At 45.4% G+C, this 18,546-nt stretch overlaps 1 protein-coding gene across 3 annotated transcripts in view; it reads right to left on the reverse strand.

Annotated features, from left to right (window-relative positions):
• Positions 1–1,527: 1,527 nt before the first annotated feature.
• The window catches only part of DDX24 (DEAD-box helicase 24), a 33,371-nt gene continuing 16,352 nt past the window's right edge, over positions 1,528–18,546 (reverse strand). For all 3 annotated transcript variants that reach the window (XM_045451943.1, XM_045451941.1, XM_045451942.1), the window contains exons 3-9: positions 12,905–13,417; positions 11,707–11,860; positions 10,908–11,423; positions 8,731–8,806; positions 5,507–5,695; positions 4,027–4,156; positions 1,528–2,084 (exon numbers count right to left, since the gene is read on the reverse strand). In XM_045451943.1, the coding sequence (XP_045307899.1) occupies positions 1,810–2,084; positions 4,027–4,156; positions 5,507–5,695; positions 8,731–8,806; positions 10,908–11,423; positions 11,707–11,860; positions 12,905–13,417 (1,853 nt within the window). In that variant the 3' untranslated portion in view covers positions 1,528–1,809. The remainder of the gene's footprint in view (positions 2,085–4,026; positions 4,157–5,506; positions 5,696–8,730; positions 8,807–10,907; positions 11,424–11,706; positions 11,861–12,904; positions 13,418–18,546) is intronic.

The following is an 18,546-nucleotide window of genomic DNA, read 5'->3' on the forward strand; positions in this document are numbered from 1 at the left end:
CAATTCTGTGTCTCCCTCTCTCTGCTCCTCCCCTGCTCACACGCTGTCTCTCAAAGATAAAGATTAAAAACAAAAACCTACCCCTTTAACATATTACCCCACCAAAAAATGAAAAGAATCTCCTGTTAGGAGACAAGAACAGGATGTCAAGAGACATCAGTGGATCTGTTTGTGATCCATTCACGACTCAGGTGCTGCTAAGATTCCTTAAACCTGTTTAAACCTCCCCTGTACTATTCAGATAATGGAGAGTCCCCTGCCTCTTCCAACAGATGTCACTCAAGAACTGATCTGTCAGACTAGGACTGTTTTCTACTACAATCTCCTCTCCAGGTCACTGGTGACCCTGGGGAGACATTCCTTGGCAACACTGCTGTCTGTCCTTTTAAGACTGAAGCAGTTTTCTGAACTTGCCCTGAGCCCATAAGTTAATACTCACAGTTCTAACCCCAGGTCTGCCACCTGGCTGCTCTGCGATCCTGAGCACGTCTGAAGTGCTCAGTATCCACCTTCTCAACTACAAAAAGGTACTGGGACTTGTGTCTCAGGACCTTGTCACGTTAAATGATAAAGCAGAGGAAAGTGCCTACCGGCGTTTAGTACTTGGTCAACACTCAGTGATCCCCGATTTTGAGTTCAGGCCAGCTGTCCCGTTGCAGTTACACAGCGGGGCTGACAGAACACCGCCGCCATCCTGCCAACCTTGTCAACCATGAAGCCGAGGAGACACCTGTTTAGAAGCCCAGGCTTAGCTGTGAAGAAATCTATGCTTCTCTGGCAATTGTAGCTATTCACCTAGACTAAGCCAGAGAAAGCTCGGGTGGCACCAAAAGGTCACCAGTTCCCTCAGCAGGTGCTTACACGATGCCCTGACCTAAGCCCCAGGGCTGCAAAGGATCATAAAAACAGCCTATGCTGTCAAGGAGCTTAGCAGAGACAATACAATGTGCCACGTGCTAGGAAGAGGGTGAGCACGGCTACTGTGGGAGCCACAGGACACTATGTCCTCCTGGGGGCTCAGGGACCCAAAGTACACACCGCAGTGCTCAGGGATGGGAAAGGAAAGCAGGCAGAGGGACAAGCTTGTATAAAAGGCTCAGGATAAGGGAAGCGGCACGTGGGACCCATGGGCAACAACCGTTCAGTCACACAGAGGAGGGGAGCGAAAAGGCGGGAGAAACCGGCTAGCACCAGAGCCCGAGTGCCTCGCAATGCCAGACTCAGCATGCTGTCACTGGCCTCCCCACAAGTGGCTCTGACGTTAAGGAAGCCTGTATTCTCTTGGAACCCGAGGATGGCAGCCTCTTCTCTGCCCATCTGGCAGAGTGGCTCAGACAAGGCAAAAGCTGAGTGAGTGGTAGAGAGCTAAAGAGCCGTCAGGGGTCTGCGGTGGAGAAAAGCAGCAACACAAGCGAAGGCATACTGCTCCATCCACACCGTCCAGTGGGATGACACACACCCCACGTGCATCCTGCAGCCAAAGGATTAGCGTGGCTACATTCCAGCTAAAAACTCAGGATACCATGCTGGTTCTGACTACTGTTTTTAATTGAGAAAACCAAGCTGAACGTACAAGAAGCCTGTACACACTGGAATACAGAAATATATACGCTGCTGCATAGAATTCTTACTCCAAAACAACACAAATGTGCACAAGGTCTCGCCTGCAGTGGGCGCTGGCAAGGAAGAGGGAGATTTTTATAACCGGGGTGGACAGTGGAGTGGAATGCAAAGTGGGCAGGTTTTCCATACAACCAGAGAACACAGAAACAACGTGCCGTCACCCACAGACTCTGACCTGGAGGGTGGTTAATTTGCACTTGTACTTGGCTGAGGCTGTTCCTGCTGCTGCTCTTTCGGCTTCTTCTTCTTCTTCTTCTTCTTCTGTTTGGCCAGGCAGCTCAAAGCAGACTCACCATCTCTTGGGGCAGACGTGAGCGTGGGCAGCCTGCCAGACTGAGTTGGATACTTGGTTTTCAGGTCATCTTTGAACAATGGCTGGGAGAGTAAATGGCGCAGCTCCTTCTTCAAGACCTTCATCTGCTTTTGTCTCCTACGCTCTTCTTGCTGGTCAGTTTTTCTTCCTTAAAACACAATACAAAACATCATATTTATTGCGATTTGTAGAAGCATTTTGTTTCCCTCGATGGATACTTGTGATGAAAAATGTTTTAGGGGCACATGGGTGGCTCAGTTGGTTATGCATCCAACTTCGGCTCAGGTCATGATCTCATGGTCGGTGGGTTCGAGACCTGCGTCGGGCTCTCTGCTGACAGCTCAGAGCCTGGAGCCTGTTTCAGATTCTGTGTCTCCCTCTCTCTCTGCCCCTCCCCTGCTCATGCTCTATCTCTCTGTCTCAAAAATAAATAAAACGTTAAAAAAAAAAATTTTTTTTTTTTTTTTTTTAAGAAAAATGTTTTAGAACTCTTGGAGAACAAAGGCTCAAAACTTCTCTATGGAAAGCTAGTGTTGCCTAACTTCCAACACCATTTAGGAGGGGGATACTCAGGGCCACCGTTGTCTTCACTCAAAAAAAAAGTCTCTAAGACCAGAATCCTCTCCATTTTACAGTCAAGGTCACTTGCTGAAGGTCACAGAGCTAGCTAGCTAGCTGTCAAACTGAGATTAAAACCCAGGTTTCCTGGGGCGCCTGGGTGGCGCAGTCGGTTAAGCGTCCGACTTCAGCCAGGTCACGATCTCGCGGTCCGTGAGTTCGAGCCCCACGTCGGGCTCTGGGCTGATGGCTCGGAGCCTGGAGCCTGTTTCCGATTCTGTGTCTCTCTCTCTCTCTGCCCCTCCCCCATTCATGCTCTGTCTCTCTCTGTCCCAAAAATAAATAAACATTGAAAAAAAAAAATTTAAAAAAAAAAAAACAAAAAACCCAGGTTTCCTGACTTGAAGACCGATTTTCTTCCTATGACCATTGTGACTCAATAGGTACAAAGCCTCCAGGAGACTGTGAACACCGTCCGCAGCCCAGCTCTCCTGTACCTCACCACCAGCACTGACTGCACCTGTGGAGGCCGGCACAGTCAAGGCCTCCACACCAGCCTGTCCTCAGGAAGGGAAGCCAGGGCCTGACCTGTCAACAGCCCACGCTTGAGCTAACAGAAGGAACAGCTCCTTGTCACCAAGCCCGCTGGTTTGGTTCCCAGCTTCCATATTGAGCGGACAGCTTAAGTCAGCCTCCCAATCTGTTGGCTTTGGCACCGAGAAAGCCAACACCTCAGCTGAGCTGCCCACCTGTGGGATGGAAAGAACACTGGATCTAACTGTGGTGTCATCAGTTCTAGATTTGGTTCTACCACTTCTTAGACTCAAGAGCTTTCCTAGAGCAGGGACCACACAGAGTCATCCCTGGATCCTTAGGCTCTTGCCCACATTCAGAATAGGGGCTCAGGAAAGGCCCAGTAGTAGAGCTGTTTCCCTGTGCAAACTGCTCCTTTCCCGTGAGCCTCTAGTTTCCATATGTAAAAGGACAGTAATTCCTGCTGTTTATGTCCGGAAACCATGAAGGTCAGAGGAGATGATAAACAGTAACAATAATGATCATAAATACCTTAAAATGTACCAAATACTTTCTATTTGCTAGGCACTGTGACAAGCACTTCACACTCATCAACTCAAGCCATCTTTGCAATAACCCCAGGAGGTAGGAACTTTAGGAACTGCGTCTTATACATGATGACAGCCTAGGTACAAAAGAGAGGTTAAGGAACTCAACCTGGTCACACAGCCAGTTAAGGGAATGGACCAGCACTGGCTGCCAGGCCACAGAGCCTACCCCTAATGTTGCTATACTCCACTGCCTTTCCACAGGAAGGAGGCAGCTGAAGGCTCCAGACAAATAAGACAGAGGGAACAAAGGCCAAGGGCCGTAGGCTCATCTGGGACTAAAGCCTGTTACAAAGAAAGAAAAGGCATCTTGATTTTAAACGGACCCATGGTTGTGAGGAGGTTCCAACCAGACAAAAGTTGAAGGGAAAATGCTGAATGTATCCTTCAAGTCCCACCCAGCCCACTCACCCTTATACATCTCTTCTTCCAGCTCAATCTCAAGGGCAGCTGCTGCCTGCTCGATCCAAGAGTTGTGCAGACATGCCTGGAAGTTCCGATATTCAGCTTTCTCAATCTGCCGAGCTAAATGTATTCGTTCCTGGGGGAAAGGAGTAGAGAGTGTTCATTTGACAGAAGGTTCAGCCTCTAGGAAGCAAAGGCTCATAGAAGTTGTGGTTTTCAAAAAAGCCCCTGAGATCAGCTCCCATCAAAATGAATCTGTTCTGGTTCCTGACAAAAGCAAAGAGGGCAATCAGCGCACGAGCGGGCACAAATGAAATCACAGGAGCCAGCTTTCCAAATGACAAACCTGAACAGCCCCACCTGTTGGAAGCTCACCGCAGTTGGACTGCCAATCTCCAGGTGTCCAAAGGGAACTCTTTTCCCCAGACACCACCGATAGCTCCCAAGCTGAGCTGGGACCCTGAAACACCCCAATAGTCCTGAGTTAGGGCCCCACTGTGACTGATCACAGGGTCGACAAAGTCAGAGAACTGCCTTCTCTCTTCCATGTCGTCCTTTGCCAAAAACATTTCAACTCTCCTGCTTGTGGGTGTTGCGGCCAGGCTGCAATGACAGGAAACACGGGAAAAATGGAAGAGACCTTGTGGTGTGGGGGGAAAGGAGCCATAGGAAGCCAGGGTGGCTCCCAACCTTCCTAACGGGAAATCCTGTCATCTCCATTCTTCCAAGCTCACCTCCCACTGTATTTCCCCACACGGCTAACACTCCTTTCGAGCCAGAGGAACCAACAGTCCTTGAACTGTTCCATGCTTTTGCTCCCTCAATTCCTGGAATTCTATCTGCTCTCTACCTCTCTACAGGCGAGAAGCTTGGAGGAAACCTCCTCTCCTACCAATATAACCATAATGCCCACCAGTGCCATGGTGTTCCATTTGTACCTAAACTTCAGCACGGGCTCAGCCTGCCTCACGAGCCAGTGGATCTCTATGGAAGAAAACCCACCCCACTTTGGTACCTGACACACAATGGCCCACAGTTAGCAGCACCTATTCAGCTGAATGCATACTGAGTTAAAATGTAAAACCCCAAAGGTAGGAATTACTGGCATTTGCTTCAGGAATGTGACAAACCTTTAGTATGTGCCTCAGCGAGACAAGCTGACCTTGCTTCCCTACAACCACCGGATGCAATGTCCAGGCAGCCACACTCATGGTCCTTGTGCAGTGGACAGGGAGTGGCAGAGGCTCCAGGGGCAGGCAGTGAAGAAAGGGCTCAGGAAGAAAATTCCCTAGGTTTTTGCACACTCATCAATTTCTCTCTCCCACCACATCCAGTGTCCCCATTCCTTTTTTTAATGAATCTGCCTGTTAGCTGTTGGCAGAATCATTAGTTTCTAAGGTTTCTACTGCCAGAGCCTCCCAGCAAGGTGAGGCTGCGGCGTGATCCCTTCCCTCGTTAGCACTGGGTTTGTAACTTTTATTTCTACCTTGACTGCATCCATGTACTTTGTCTGCACAGGAAACAGTGGGATGTCCTCATCTTTCTTGAGGGTTTTATAAATCTTCTTAAAGTTGATCACATCCTCAGGCCCAATCAGCATAAGGCTGAGGCCTTCATTGGTGGCCCGAGCAGTTCGACCACTTCGGTGGACATAGATCTCCGAGGTTCGAGGAACCTGCCAAAGGCGGAACAGGGAAGTCAACGTGTGGCTGTCACCCAACATGCTCTTCCCCTCAGGGCCACCAGCCCAATGCTGGACCTCCCTCCCTCCCAGTCAGGCAGCAGAAATCTCTCCAGCAATGGGGACCGATCCAGCCCTTCTCCCTTACTCCTAATTCTTCAGCCCATTCACTGTGCAGGGTCTGCCTTCCCATGGCCCCTGTTCTGCCCTCCCCTGCTTCCAGACCCTCGTGACCACCCAAAAGAACAATGACAGTCACTTCTTATTTCTTCTCTCGTCCTCCCCACTTTCCCTGACCCAACCCAAAACTGCCATTGTAATCTTCCTGAGCCAAAGCTCTGACCACAATTCCCACTCTAACTAAAGAAACTCTGCGGGTTCTTCAGTAACTCTACATGAATGATTGAACATGGTAATCAGAACCAACATTTACTGTGTGGTTACAATGGGCCAGGCAATTTTAAGCATTTGCATGTATTATCTCACTTACTCCTCACAAACAGCAACACAAAATAGATGCTTTCGTGATTATCCGTATTATAGACCAGGAAACTGAAACACACAGATGTTAAGCAATACCCCCTAATAAACAGTGGAGCCACAACTTGAACCACAGCAGTCCAACTTCAAAGTCTATGCTGACCTCTGGGCTCCACTGCCTCCACTGTAATATATACTGGACATGTCACCCACAGGTGTGGATGGGTGCTGACAATCCCTTCCCACTCCTGTGGCACACACCACTGATCAACAACAGCCTTCTCCACCGAGTCCAGATAACACGATCATTTCCAATGCAGCTCTCAGCACCGCTATGAACTGTTCATAATGGTGCTAGAAATGAGGTCTACCGGCCATTCACTTTGTTCTCCCAACATACACCCCAACTCATGGCCAACTGCCCACTTCCACACGTTCCTTCCTCCTTCCACCTCTACATACCCAGATCCTCCCCATTCTTAAATGCAAAGCATCTTTTAGAAAGTTCTTTCCGACCTCCCAAACTGGAAGTTACTTTTCTCTCCCGTTGTATTTTACAACTTTCTAACACCTTCTGCCTTAAATTATGGCTATGGTCATTTCATCTCCTCTAGTGGACTTGATACTTCTCTGGGGCCAGGATTATGCTTTGTTCATCTGGATATCTCCCACAAAGACTGACTCAGCCTCTTTCGCCCAAAAAAGGATGAAGAAAGATTTGCTAAACAGAATTGGCAGCCTGAAAGACTTTTTAAAGCATGAGGAATTAGAAAGGAGAAATAATAATGCCAGATAGCTACCATTTACTGGGTACTTAGCACTGTGGGAGGTGTTCATCAGCAGGAGCCCATTTAATTCTCATCATCACCCTAGGGTTTCAGCAGCATTATGACTCCCAGTTTACAAACAATGACACTGAAAACCAGAGATGCCAAGTAACGTGCCCAAAGCTAACCAACTATGAAGCAGGCCATAAGCATTCAAACGCTCCAAGTGTGGTTTTGGAGCCCATATTCCTAACCACCATGCTATGCTAATATTCACCAGGTGCATGCACTAATTAATGTCAGTATCAATAGCAGCTGACATTCAGTACATGCTTAGGATGTGCCTTGTGTTTTTCTAAGCTCTTCACACATAATAACTTAGTTCCCTTTAATAAGAACTCAGAGGGGCGCCTGGGTGGCTCCGTCGGTTAATCATCCGACTTCAGCTCAGGTCATAATCTCACAGTTTGTGAGTTCAAGCCCCACGTGGGGCTCTGTGCTGACTGCTCAGAGTCTGGAGCCTGCTTCGGATTCTGTGTCCCCTCTCTCTGCCTGCCCCTCCCCTACTCAGGCTCTGTCTCTCTCTCTCAAAAATAAACATTAAAATAAAAAAAAAACTTTAAAAAGTAGATACTATAATAACTTCCATTTAACAAATAAAAACATACGGTTTAAAGAGATTAAAATAGCTTGCATAAAGTTACATGGCTGGGATTTAAGCCCAGGAAGGTCTTAAGCTACCACACTCTTCTATTTCTCTATACCAGGATAGCCAGTTTACATGCTACTATGCCCATTCCATGAAAGAAAACAAGACTCTAACCTGCCAGTAAGTATCAATTAGTTTGTCCAAATCAGAGAAAAGGATGATGTGACATCAGAAATGCCAAGAGGTTTTTTAAGAATAAATCTCATGAGGGGCGCCTGGGTGGCTCAGTCGGTTAAGGGTCCGACTTCGGCTCAGGTCATGATCTCATGGTTCATGAGTTCGAGCCCCAAGTGGGGCTCTGTGTTGACAGCGTGGAACCTAGAGCCTGGTTCGGATTCTGTGCCTCGCTCTCTGCTCCTTCCCCACTCCTGCGTGCACGTACTCTCTCTCTTAAAAATAAGCAAACATTAGGGGCGCCTGGGTGGCGCAGTCGGTTGAGCGTCCGACTTCAGCCAGGTCACGATCTCGCGGTCGGTGAGTTCGAGCCCCGCGTCGGGCTCTGGGCTGATGGCGCAGAGCCTGGAGCCTGTTTCCGATTCTGTGTCTCCCTCTCTCTCTGCCCCTCCCCCGTTCATGCTCTGTCTCTCTCTGTCCCAAAAATAAATAAACGTTGAAAAAAAAAAATTAAAAAAAAAATAATAAGCAAACATTAGAAAAAATTAAAAAAAAAAAAAAGAATAAATCTCACAAACTCTTGAATGCAGAGAACAACTGGAGAGTTGACTGGGCGGGCGGGGGTTGGGGGGGGGTGATGGGCACTGAGGAGGGCCCTTGTTGGGATGAGCACCGGGTATTGTATGTAAGCGATGAATCACGAGAATCTACCCCCAAAGCCAAGAGCACACTGTATACGCTGCATGTTAGCCAACTTGACAATAAATTATATATTAAAAAAAAAAAAAGAAATCTCATGAGTATTCTCAAAGTGACAGCAGCTAGTCGGTCATTAGACGCCAGTGGTACTCTGCTGCATGAGGCCCTGGGACCAAGAATTCCTCCTCCCTCCTGCTCCCTCCCCAAACCTCCACCTAAAAAATTGCCCAGTTAGCACAACAAAGTCTCTACTGCCCTACCTGGTAATGGATGACATGCTGGACTTTAGGGATATCCAGGCCCCGAGCTGCCACATCTGTTGCCAGGAGAACACAACTGTGGTGGAGAGACAAAGCTCATTAACAACAACTAACAGCTCTCATTAATCAAATTCTTACCACCTGCTGAATACACTAGATAAAGAAACTGAGGCTCAGACAGATTAACTCCCAAGGCATAAACACGGCCGTTCACTTGTGAAGCCAGGATCCAAAGTGGGGTCTCGCTGACCGCAATGGACAAGCCACACCCTGCAATAAAAGGCTACCTTCAGTAACTTAAATGAGGTCAAGCCCATTCTATCTAGGTCAGGGACCTCGTCTTCTATCACCGTCCCACTTACTTCCCTCACATACGCTTTCCTCGCTTTCCTTCAAACATGCCAAACATGCTCTGGCCTCTAAGCCATTAAACTTGCTACACCTTAGGCCTTACAAGGTCTTCCTCAGACATTCCGGTTTCCTTGCTTTGTCCACACTCTGCTACAATCCCTCCTTCTTAGAGAAACCTCCCTGACCATACCCCGCAGTCTGCACAACTCTGCTCCTCAGCACTCAGCAACACCTTACAAACTACAGACTTGCTTTTCAATTTATCATCTCCCTCCACTGGAACATAAACCTCGTAACAGTAAGGACTTTGCACTATTCACTGTTCTATTACCTAGAACAGTGCCTGGTTGATAGTAAGCATGACATAATTTCACTGGGTAATGTTTCTTAATGTGTGCGTACTTCAAAGAAAGTCAAAAGCACCTGAGGTATGTATGTCTTCAAAACGTAAGATTCTGGGCTTTTCAGAATCCCCACTCCCTGTAGCTCTGATGTAGGGCACAAGAATGTGATGCAAATTAAAATTTATAAAACGTTAAACCGCAGCTCTAAGTCAATGGCGGCAACTTTTTCTGTAAAGTGCCAGATGGTAAATCACTTTGGGCTTTGAAACTACTCAACTTTTGCTGTTCTCTGTGCAAAAGCAGCCAGAAACAATAAATAAATGGGCCTTGCTGTGTTCCAATAACACTGTACTCATAAAAGCAAACAGTGAGCCAGATTTGGTCTATGGGCCATCGTTTCCCACTCTCTGATCAAGTAAACCACTAAATTCTACCTGGCAACATTCCAAGGGAGGTAAACCAGACACTTGTTCTGGAAACTAATCACTCTGTAACCGGACAAAACACAGTGCAGAAGTCAATCTAGACTCAACCTCAACCTTCACAGGCCCTTATCCTGACGACATGCACACTGCTGTCTGAGCATCAGTCTGGCCCAAAAAGAGATGCACAGTGACAGCACAGTAGGACACAGCATGCACTCTGGGCCTGACACGCTTGTCTGAGGCCCAGCTCTGTCACTTTCAGGATGAGAAACCTTGGGCAAGCTTTCCTAGATCTTACTGTTTTCAATCTATAAAATGAGAATAATGATAATAAATGATACGAAATAAGTATTAAAGCTAACGTTTAGGAAGTGCACACTATGGGCCAAGCATTGTTCTAAATGCTTTATATGTATAAATTAATTTAACCTATGCAACAACCTCTCAATCAGCTTCTATTATTATACTGTTATGCTAATTATGAGAGAAGTGAAACACAACTGAAGTAATTTGGTCAGCTAGAAGTGGCACAGCCAAGGTCTTGACCTCAAGCAATCTGATTCTCTCTTTTTAACCATGAATCTATTCTGCTCCTTCTCAAGGATGTTAGAATTCAATGAATGTGGTCATGTATTTAAAACGCCAGCATAATACTTACTGTATCATTAAGTGTTCAGTAACAGTCGGTATTATCGTCACCATTACTCATTATTTTTTGAGAGAGAGCAGGAGCAGAAGAGCAGAGAGAGAAGCAGAGAGAAAATCGTAAGCAAGCTCTGTGCTCGGTCCTACAACTATGAGATTACCTAAGTCAAAATCAAGAGCTTAACCGACTGAGCCACCCAGAAGCCCCTACCATTACTCATTGTTAAGAAAGTTTCTGTTGGGCATTATTAGCAACTAAATGCATTAGTGAGAGTAAGCCTGCTTCATGATGTGCAAAAAAGGGCTACCTTCTACCGATAAGGCCTCCATGTCAGAAGGTAGCTTCCCACCCTCTCCCACCGTCCTGGCAACCTTGATGTAATGGCTAGAGCTCGGTACAGGCCTGACTTACTCTTCCAGACGGGCAAACTGCTCCAGGTTTCTGAGCCTCTGCTTCTGATGCATGCAGGCATGTAGGGTCAGTGGCATGATATCTAGGACTTTGAGGAGCCCAGAGAGGCGTTTGATGCAGGAGATGCTGTTGGCAAACACTAACGTGCGGCCCGGATACTGCATCAGGAAGTAGTACAGATAGAAGTCTTTCTCATCAGCCTCACAGTGAATCTTGGTCTCTGTCAGTGTCTCCACTGTGGCCTCATTTCTGGTGAGATCAATGACCTTGGGCTTGCCCCTCATACCAATCTTCTGCACGAGGAGATCAAGTTTGGCAGTTTTGTCAATTTTCTTCGTGTGCTTCTTATGAAGGATTCGAGCAGGAGCTTGATGTACCAGGGTCAGCGTGGCAGAAAAAATAAGGGTCTGTCTCTTTGGATTGTATTGGGAGTCACTGAGCATCTCTAACAGCTGTGAGAGCTCAGCAAAGTGGCCTTTCTCAACCATCCGATCAGCCTCATCGACCACAAGGCACCTGCAGATCCAGACAGAGCCACATAACCTGGTTAGTAGCAGGAGTCATTTACAGCACACTCGACTACCATCGCAGCTCTCAACAGAGACACACACACATGCCACCACCTCCAGGGCCTCAACTAACCTTCCTCATGCACTCTGGGTTTTCTAAAGGCCCAAGTCTGGCTGGCACCACACTGTGGCACACAGTGATAAGCAGAAGGTATTGCATATACTACCATGCCACCCCAGGTCCACTTCAGAAAGGGAGGGAAAGGGAAAGGAGAGGTACTGTCACTTACCTGAGCTGCTTAAGATTGCTCAAATGAGGGTGCTTTTCTTTAATTAGCTCCCACAGCCGGCCCGGAGTGGCAATCACAATCTCGGGCTGGCGGTTCAGCATCCTCTGCTGTTTCTGCGTAGACATTCCACCAACCAAGATAGCAGTTTTAATTCCTATGGTACACAAAATATGAGAGACCCTGTTATTCAGTCTGGCTGCTTATTTTCTGCCATGGCTGACATAGGTGCTCCCAGATTAGCAGAGGCGATCAACCACCAGGACAGCTCCCATCTCTTTTTGGATAGTGCTAAAAGAGTGGGCCTGGCCTAACCATTGGTGTCACTCCTAGAAGGCACATCAAGTCTTCTATGATCTAGGCCTTGCCTGCTTCCCCAACCTCATTTCTTTCTACTCCCTCCCATCAACAACAGAAGACCTGGATTCAAACCCAGGCATATTTACATCCAAAGTTCCCGGAAAACTGAGCAGCAGCGCACAATGCCGGGAAAGATGTCACTCTGCAACTATCAACACCTCCCTAGGAACCCTGCCATCCCCCTCAGTTAGAATGACTCTGAACCTCCTCTAATAGCCTACTGTTCTGTTCTCTTCTCTCGCGGAGGACTTCTCAAGGTACCCAATGTGGAAAGAACACATAGGATCATACAGGCAAAGTGCTTGGCAAAATGCCTGGCACACAGTAAGAGCTTGGTAAGTACTGCTGCTTTTATTATAAAGTTAAAATTCACACTGTGCAGCCCATCCCAAAAGGAATTCCCTCAAAGAGTAAGTTCAACACCCCAAGCCAGAGGTTGGCAAACTTTCTCTTAAAGGGTCGATAGTAAACATTTTGGCCTAGTGAGTTAAACGGCCCCTACTTCATTCTGCCTTGATAGTGCAAAAGCAGCCACAGACACAATGTAAACAAACGGGTATGGCTGCACTTTCTTTACACTTTGCCCATCTCTGCCCTAAGCATCCACCATATGCAATAACTAACTAACTGCCCATGCATCTAGAACGGCATTAGCTGTGTGTCATTCTTAGGAGAACTGACAAAGCGTCAAACAATTTCCGTAAGGCTTAATTCTCTGGCAGGAGAGAAAGATTTCCCCTAAAGGGTAGGAGCCACAGTTCATTCACCTTTGCCACCCCGGCATCTAGGATCCTCTAGGTTCCTCGGAAATATTTATTAAATGGAATTAAACAAACCTCACCTGTAAACTTGGCCACAGCATCAATATGTTGCTTAACCTGAACAGCAAGCTCCCTAGTAGGAGTCAGAACCAGTCCAAGTAAAGGGCGCTTCGGATGTGCTTTACAGGTGGTGGTTTTGCCACCCAGCTCTTGCTTTAACCCTCCAGTCTGCTCTTCATCCAGCTTTTCCTCTTTGCCTTCATCCTGCTTGGGGATGGCCTTCTCCCTGATCAGGGAAGAAGGTCCTTCACCAGCATCATCATCACAGAGGGGCAGTGCCCGGTCCGACGCGGCAGCTCCAGTCTTGATCTTGCTGGGTGGCGCTCTAGCCTTCACTCCAGCTTCACTGGGCAGGGCTTCTCCCTCAATTCCAATCTCATCAGGCAGAACTCCAGACTCAGTTCTGGCCTCGGTCCCGGCCTCGCTAGGTAATGCTCCTGGGTTCCCTAGAGTTGGAGTGGGCTTCTTTTTCACCTGCCACTGCAGTACTGCATGGATCATTGGAATGGCGAAGGCAAGGGTTTTTCCACTTCCTTAGAAGTAAAACAAAAACAAAAACAGTGTGAATCAACAAACGCACATACCTTTTCTCTGGGGCTCTTTCTTTTACACAGACTAAGGGATCCTGAAATAGCCAAGTGCCAGGCTGACCAACCCAAAGCTCCTCCACCCAGCACAGATTCCCCCACAGCACTGCAACCAGAGGCATCTGGAATTAAAAGCCGAAAAAAAGTCTGGCAGACTAGCCCTGAGGCCTAAGGTCACCAATGTGAACTACACACAAAGTCCACGCACTGAAACTCTAAACAGACAGACAAGTTTTGTGTGTGCGTGTTGTCAATGTTGTGAAGAAACACCACCACGTTAGGGTGTGAGGAATGGAAACCTGTGTATAGTTTTCCAAGACCTTAGATGGAGAAGATGGGAGTAAAAGACAATTTTTTTAGTTTTTGAGAAAACTTTAAATCAGCACACTTTTCTCTATGTTTGAACATTGTCAAACTGACCTCTGAATGTATATGACGCCCTAATTCACATCCTCTAGGTGGTTAATACAAACCAACAAGACACCGCAAGTTGAGAATTTAAAGTAGTTCCAAAGTTATAATGCCCCAAGCAAAAGCAAATAAATGATCTCTGGAGGAAGAAACCTTTATCATAAGCCTCAAAGAATTCTCTCTAGTAATTTTCAGAGGAAAATGAGCAGCTCTCAGTTAAAAAAAAAAAAAATAACCCACAAGAAAACAAGGTATACTATGAGCAAGAACTGTAAGAGAGCAAAACAGACCCATTAACACTTCAGATAAAATGGCACTTTTCATCAGAAACCATCAAAGCTAGAAGACAGTACTACATCTTTGTTTGAACACCTGAAAAAAAAATCTGACAACATAGAACTCTACGCTTAGCAGAAATTCCTTTCAAAACAAATGTAAAATAAAGACATTTTGGCACACAGAAGCTGAATAGTTTATCATCAGCAGGACCTGGACTACAGGAAGTACTAAAGGGAGCATCTTCCGTGCAAATGATGCTACTGGATGCGATTCTGGATCTGTACAAAGGAAGAGCACCAAAAATGGTGATGGTAACATGGGTAAATACGAAAGATGTCTTTTTCTTATTTAAACATATTATTTAAGTTTAAACTTATTTAAACTTAAAATTATTATACATAAAAACGTATTTTGGATTTCTAAAGCATATAGCAAAAAGCACAAAGGAGAGGAGAAATAGAAATATATTTTTGTAGGGTTCTCGTAGTATATATAAAATAGTATATTATTACTTGAAGGAAGAGCATAACATATGAAAGATAAATACTATGAATCCAAAAGCAACCACTAAAAGGAAATAACAGAGTTACAACTAATAATAAAAGATATAAAATGTCATCACAAAAAATATTCAATCCCAAAGAAGAGGAAAAAAGAGAATAGCAAATAGCAAAACAACATATTACAACCCAACCATTACCAATAATCAAATTAAATATAAATGACCTCAACAAATAAGACTGTCAGACTCAAGAGCACGACCCAAGTATATGCTGTCTACAAGGATGCCATTTTGTTTTATTTTTTTCCTTACAAGTCTCAGTTTAACATAAAACATATTTTATAAAGATGAAAAGCCAGTGAAGAGGTACATAGGGCAAGGTCTGGAAGGGTCCCAAGTGCAAGGGCTTCTGTCCCTGTGGAATGGGGGCACACCACCCTCCCAGCACACAGATATGTTCATCAACCTGGAAGCTGCAAGAAACCCACTTTAAATACAAAGACATAAGTAGGTTAAAAGTACAAGTGTGGGGGTGCCGGGGTGGCTCAGTCGGTTGGGCGTCTGACTTCAGCTCAGGTCATGATCTCACAGTCCGTGAGTTCGAGCCCCGCGTCGGGCTTCGTGCTGACAGCTCGGAGCCTGGAGCCTGCTTCGGATTCTGTGTCTCCCTCTCTCTCTGCCCCTCCCCTGCTCATGCTCTCTCTCTGTCTCAAAAATAAATAAAAACATTAAAAAAAAAAAAAAAGTACAAGTATGAGGGAAGCCTGGCTGGCTCAGCTGGTAGAGCATGTGACTCATTCTCAGGGCTGCAAATTCAAGCCATACATTGGGTGTAAAGATTACTTTAAAATAAAATCTTTTTTAAAAAGTACAAGTATGAAAAAAACCACACCATGCTAACAGGAATCAAAATAAAGCTGGAAAAGGTACATTAATATGAGAGAGAGAAGATTTTAGAAAAAAGAAGACTGGGGATAAAGAGGGCCATTTCATAATGGAAGGAATAAAGTCATTTAAAAGATGTAAGAGTCCTAAACATGTAAACACAAGTAAAACAGAGCTTCACAACACAGGAAACAAAAACTAATGGAACTTCAAAGAAAATTATCACTCAAGGAAAAATAAGTAACACAAATATTCTAATATATTAAAGCAATTAAACTTGTAGTTAAAACCCATCCTACTAAAAGTGCAGGCACAGATAAATTCTACTAAATAAGGTAGAAAAAAAAAAAAACATTTCTATACAAACTTTCAGAAAATTGAGAATACTCAAGTCATTCTGAGGCCTGAATGACTCTGTGACTCTAAAACCAAAGACATTATAAGAAAACTACAAGCTAACATCTCATGAAAAGAAATTCAAAACTTATCAACAAAATTTAGCAAATCAAACCCAACAATATATAAATGGAATAACACACCGTGACCAAGTTTGGGTTATCCCAAGTATGTAAGTTTGGATTAGTATTTGAAAATCAGCGTACTTCACCATTATCAACAGACTCAAAATGAAAACCACTTATCTTTGTTTTTTAATGTTTATTTATTTTGAGGTAGAGTGCAAGCAGGGGAGGGCAGAGGGAGAAAGAAAGTCTCAAGCAGGCTCCATGCTCAGCGCTCAATCCCACAACCTGTGAGATCATGACCTGAGCCGAAATCAAGTGCTGGATGCCCAACTGATTGAGCCACTCAGGTGCCCCAAAAAACAAGTTGTCTTAATAAATGTAGAAAGAGAATTTCAAAAAACCCAACAAGCATTCCTAACAAAAAAATTCAGCAGGGGTGCCTGGGTGGCTCAGTCGGTTGGGCATCCGACTTCGGCTCAGGTCATGATCTCGCAGTCTGTGAGTTCGAGCCCGGCGTCGGGCTCTGTGCTGACAGCTCAGAGCCTGGAGGCTGCTTTGGAGTCTGTGTCTCCCTCTCTCTCTCTCCACCTCCCCTGCTTGTGCTCTGTCTCTCTTTGTCAAAAATAAATAAACATTAAAAAAAAATTTTTTTTTAAAGTTCAGCAAAGTAGGAGCTGAGGAGAATTTTCTCAATCTGATAAAAGGCAAGTAAAACCTGATATCATACTTAATGATGATACTAACAATAGTGTTCACTATACCATTTCAATTCAAAATTGTACTGGAGATTTTAGTCAGTGCGATAAGACAAAAATAAAAGGCATCTAGGCTGGACGATAACATCATCTCTGTAGAAAATGTGCTGTAATCTTCAAGAAACTACTTGATGGTACCAACTTGGAGGGTGTAAGTCAATATACAAAGACATCATATTTCTATTTGTTAGCAACAACCTGAAATAGAAAATTTTAAGTTGCCATTTATAATGGCATCAGGGGCGCCGGGATGGCTGTCGGTTGAGTGTCCGACTTCAGCTCAGGTCATGATCTCATGGGTCATGGGTTCGAGCCCCATGTTGGGCTCTGTGCAGACAGCTCAGAGCCTGGAGCCTGCTTCAGATTCTGTGGCTCCCTCCCTCTCTGCCCCTCCCCTGCTTGCACTCTCTTTCTCTCAGATAAACATTAAAAAAAATTTTTTTTTTAATGGGCAGGAGAACTGACAAGATGCCACCAAGGCATCACCAAGGAATCCACCAAGGAATATGGATGACAAACAGGCACTTGAAAAGATGCTCAAAGATTAGCCAGGGTTAAAGACTGTACATACCAAGTGTTGGCAAAAACATGGACCAATTCAAACTCTCATAACTTGGTGGGTATGTAAAATGGTATAATCAGTTTGGAAAACTCCTAAAAAGTTACACTTACCGTAAGACCTAGCCATTTCACAGGTATTTACCCAAAAGAAATGAAAGCATATACACATACAAGGACTAACGCACCAATATCTATCATAGGTGTTTTTTTACTGTTTATTTTTGAGAGAGACAGAGAGAGAGCGTGTGCGCGCACACACAAGTTGTCTTAATAAATGTAGAAGGGCAGGGGCAGGGCAGGGAGAGGAGGAGACAGAGGATCCAAAGTGGGCTCTGTGCTGACAGCAGAGAGCCCAATGCAAGGTTCAAACTCACAAACTGTGAGATCATGACCTAAGCCAAAATCAAGAGTCGGATACATAACCCATTAAGCCACCCGGGCGCCCCTACAATAGTTTTATTTGTGATAGCCAAAAACTACAAAGAACAAAAATACCCATCAATGGATAACCAAACTGCTTTATCCATGTCCTGGAACACTACTCATCAATAAAAAGGAATGAACTATTGGTACTTGTAATAACATGGTTGAATCTCAAACTATGCTGCAAGAGCCAAAACACCCACCTCCCCCGGAAAGTCCATATTGTATGATTCCGTTATGTAAAAGTCTTGAAAACACAAACTAATCTCCAGTGCTAGAAAGCATATCAGAAGTTGTCTGGGAATGAACAAGGAGCAGGACCCAGGAAAAGAGAGATTACAAAAAGGGCCCAAAGCATCTTGTGGGGGTGACGGAAACATTCATTATCTGTGCGGGGAGCAGTTTGTTCACAGCCCCGTAAGTCTTTGTGAATCTTAGACCTGCAGAATCCCAGCATGCCACAGAGATAAGCTGATGGGAGCTGAGGTACGAATCCAAATGTCAGGGTCTGGCAACAGAGTGCTGCACAACCTTGCCTCTGCTTCCAGAAACCCACTTCCAGGCCTCCGCACACGCCAAGGCAGTAGAGCAGAATGCTCAAGAGCACACAGACCTCATCTAGAATCCAGGCACTGCCACTTTTCAGCTGCGCAGTTTTAGGGACACGGTCCTCTGTGAGGCTGAGTTTCCTCACCAGTAAGACGAGAATAATGCAACCTATCTCGGGGTGGTCCGAAGAACTGAATTCATCAATGTAACGTGCTTAACACAGTGCCTGATACATTTTATCTAAGA

This window comes from Leopardus geoffroyi, chromosome B3 (genome assembly GCF_018350155.1).
Source record: "Leopardus geoffroyi isolate Oge1 chromosome B3, O.geoffroyi_Oge1_pat1.0, whole genome shotgun sequence".
NCBI classification, from domain to species: Eukaryota; Metazoa; Chordata; class Mammalia; order Carnivora; family Felidae; genus Leopardus; species Leopardus geoffroyi.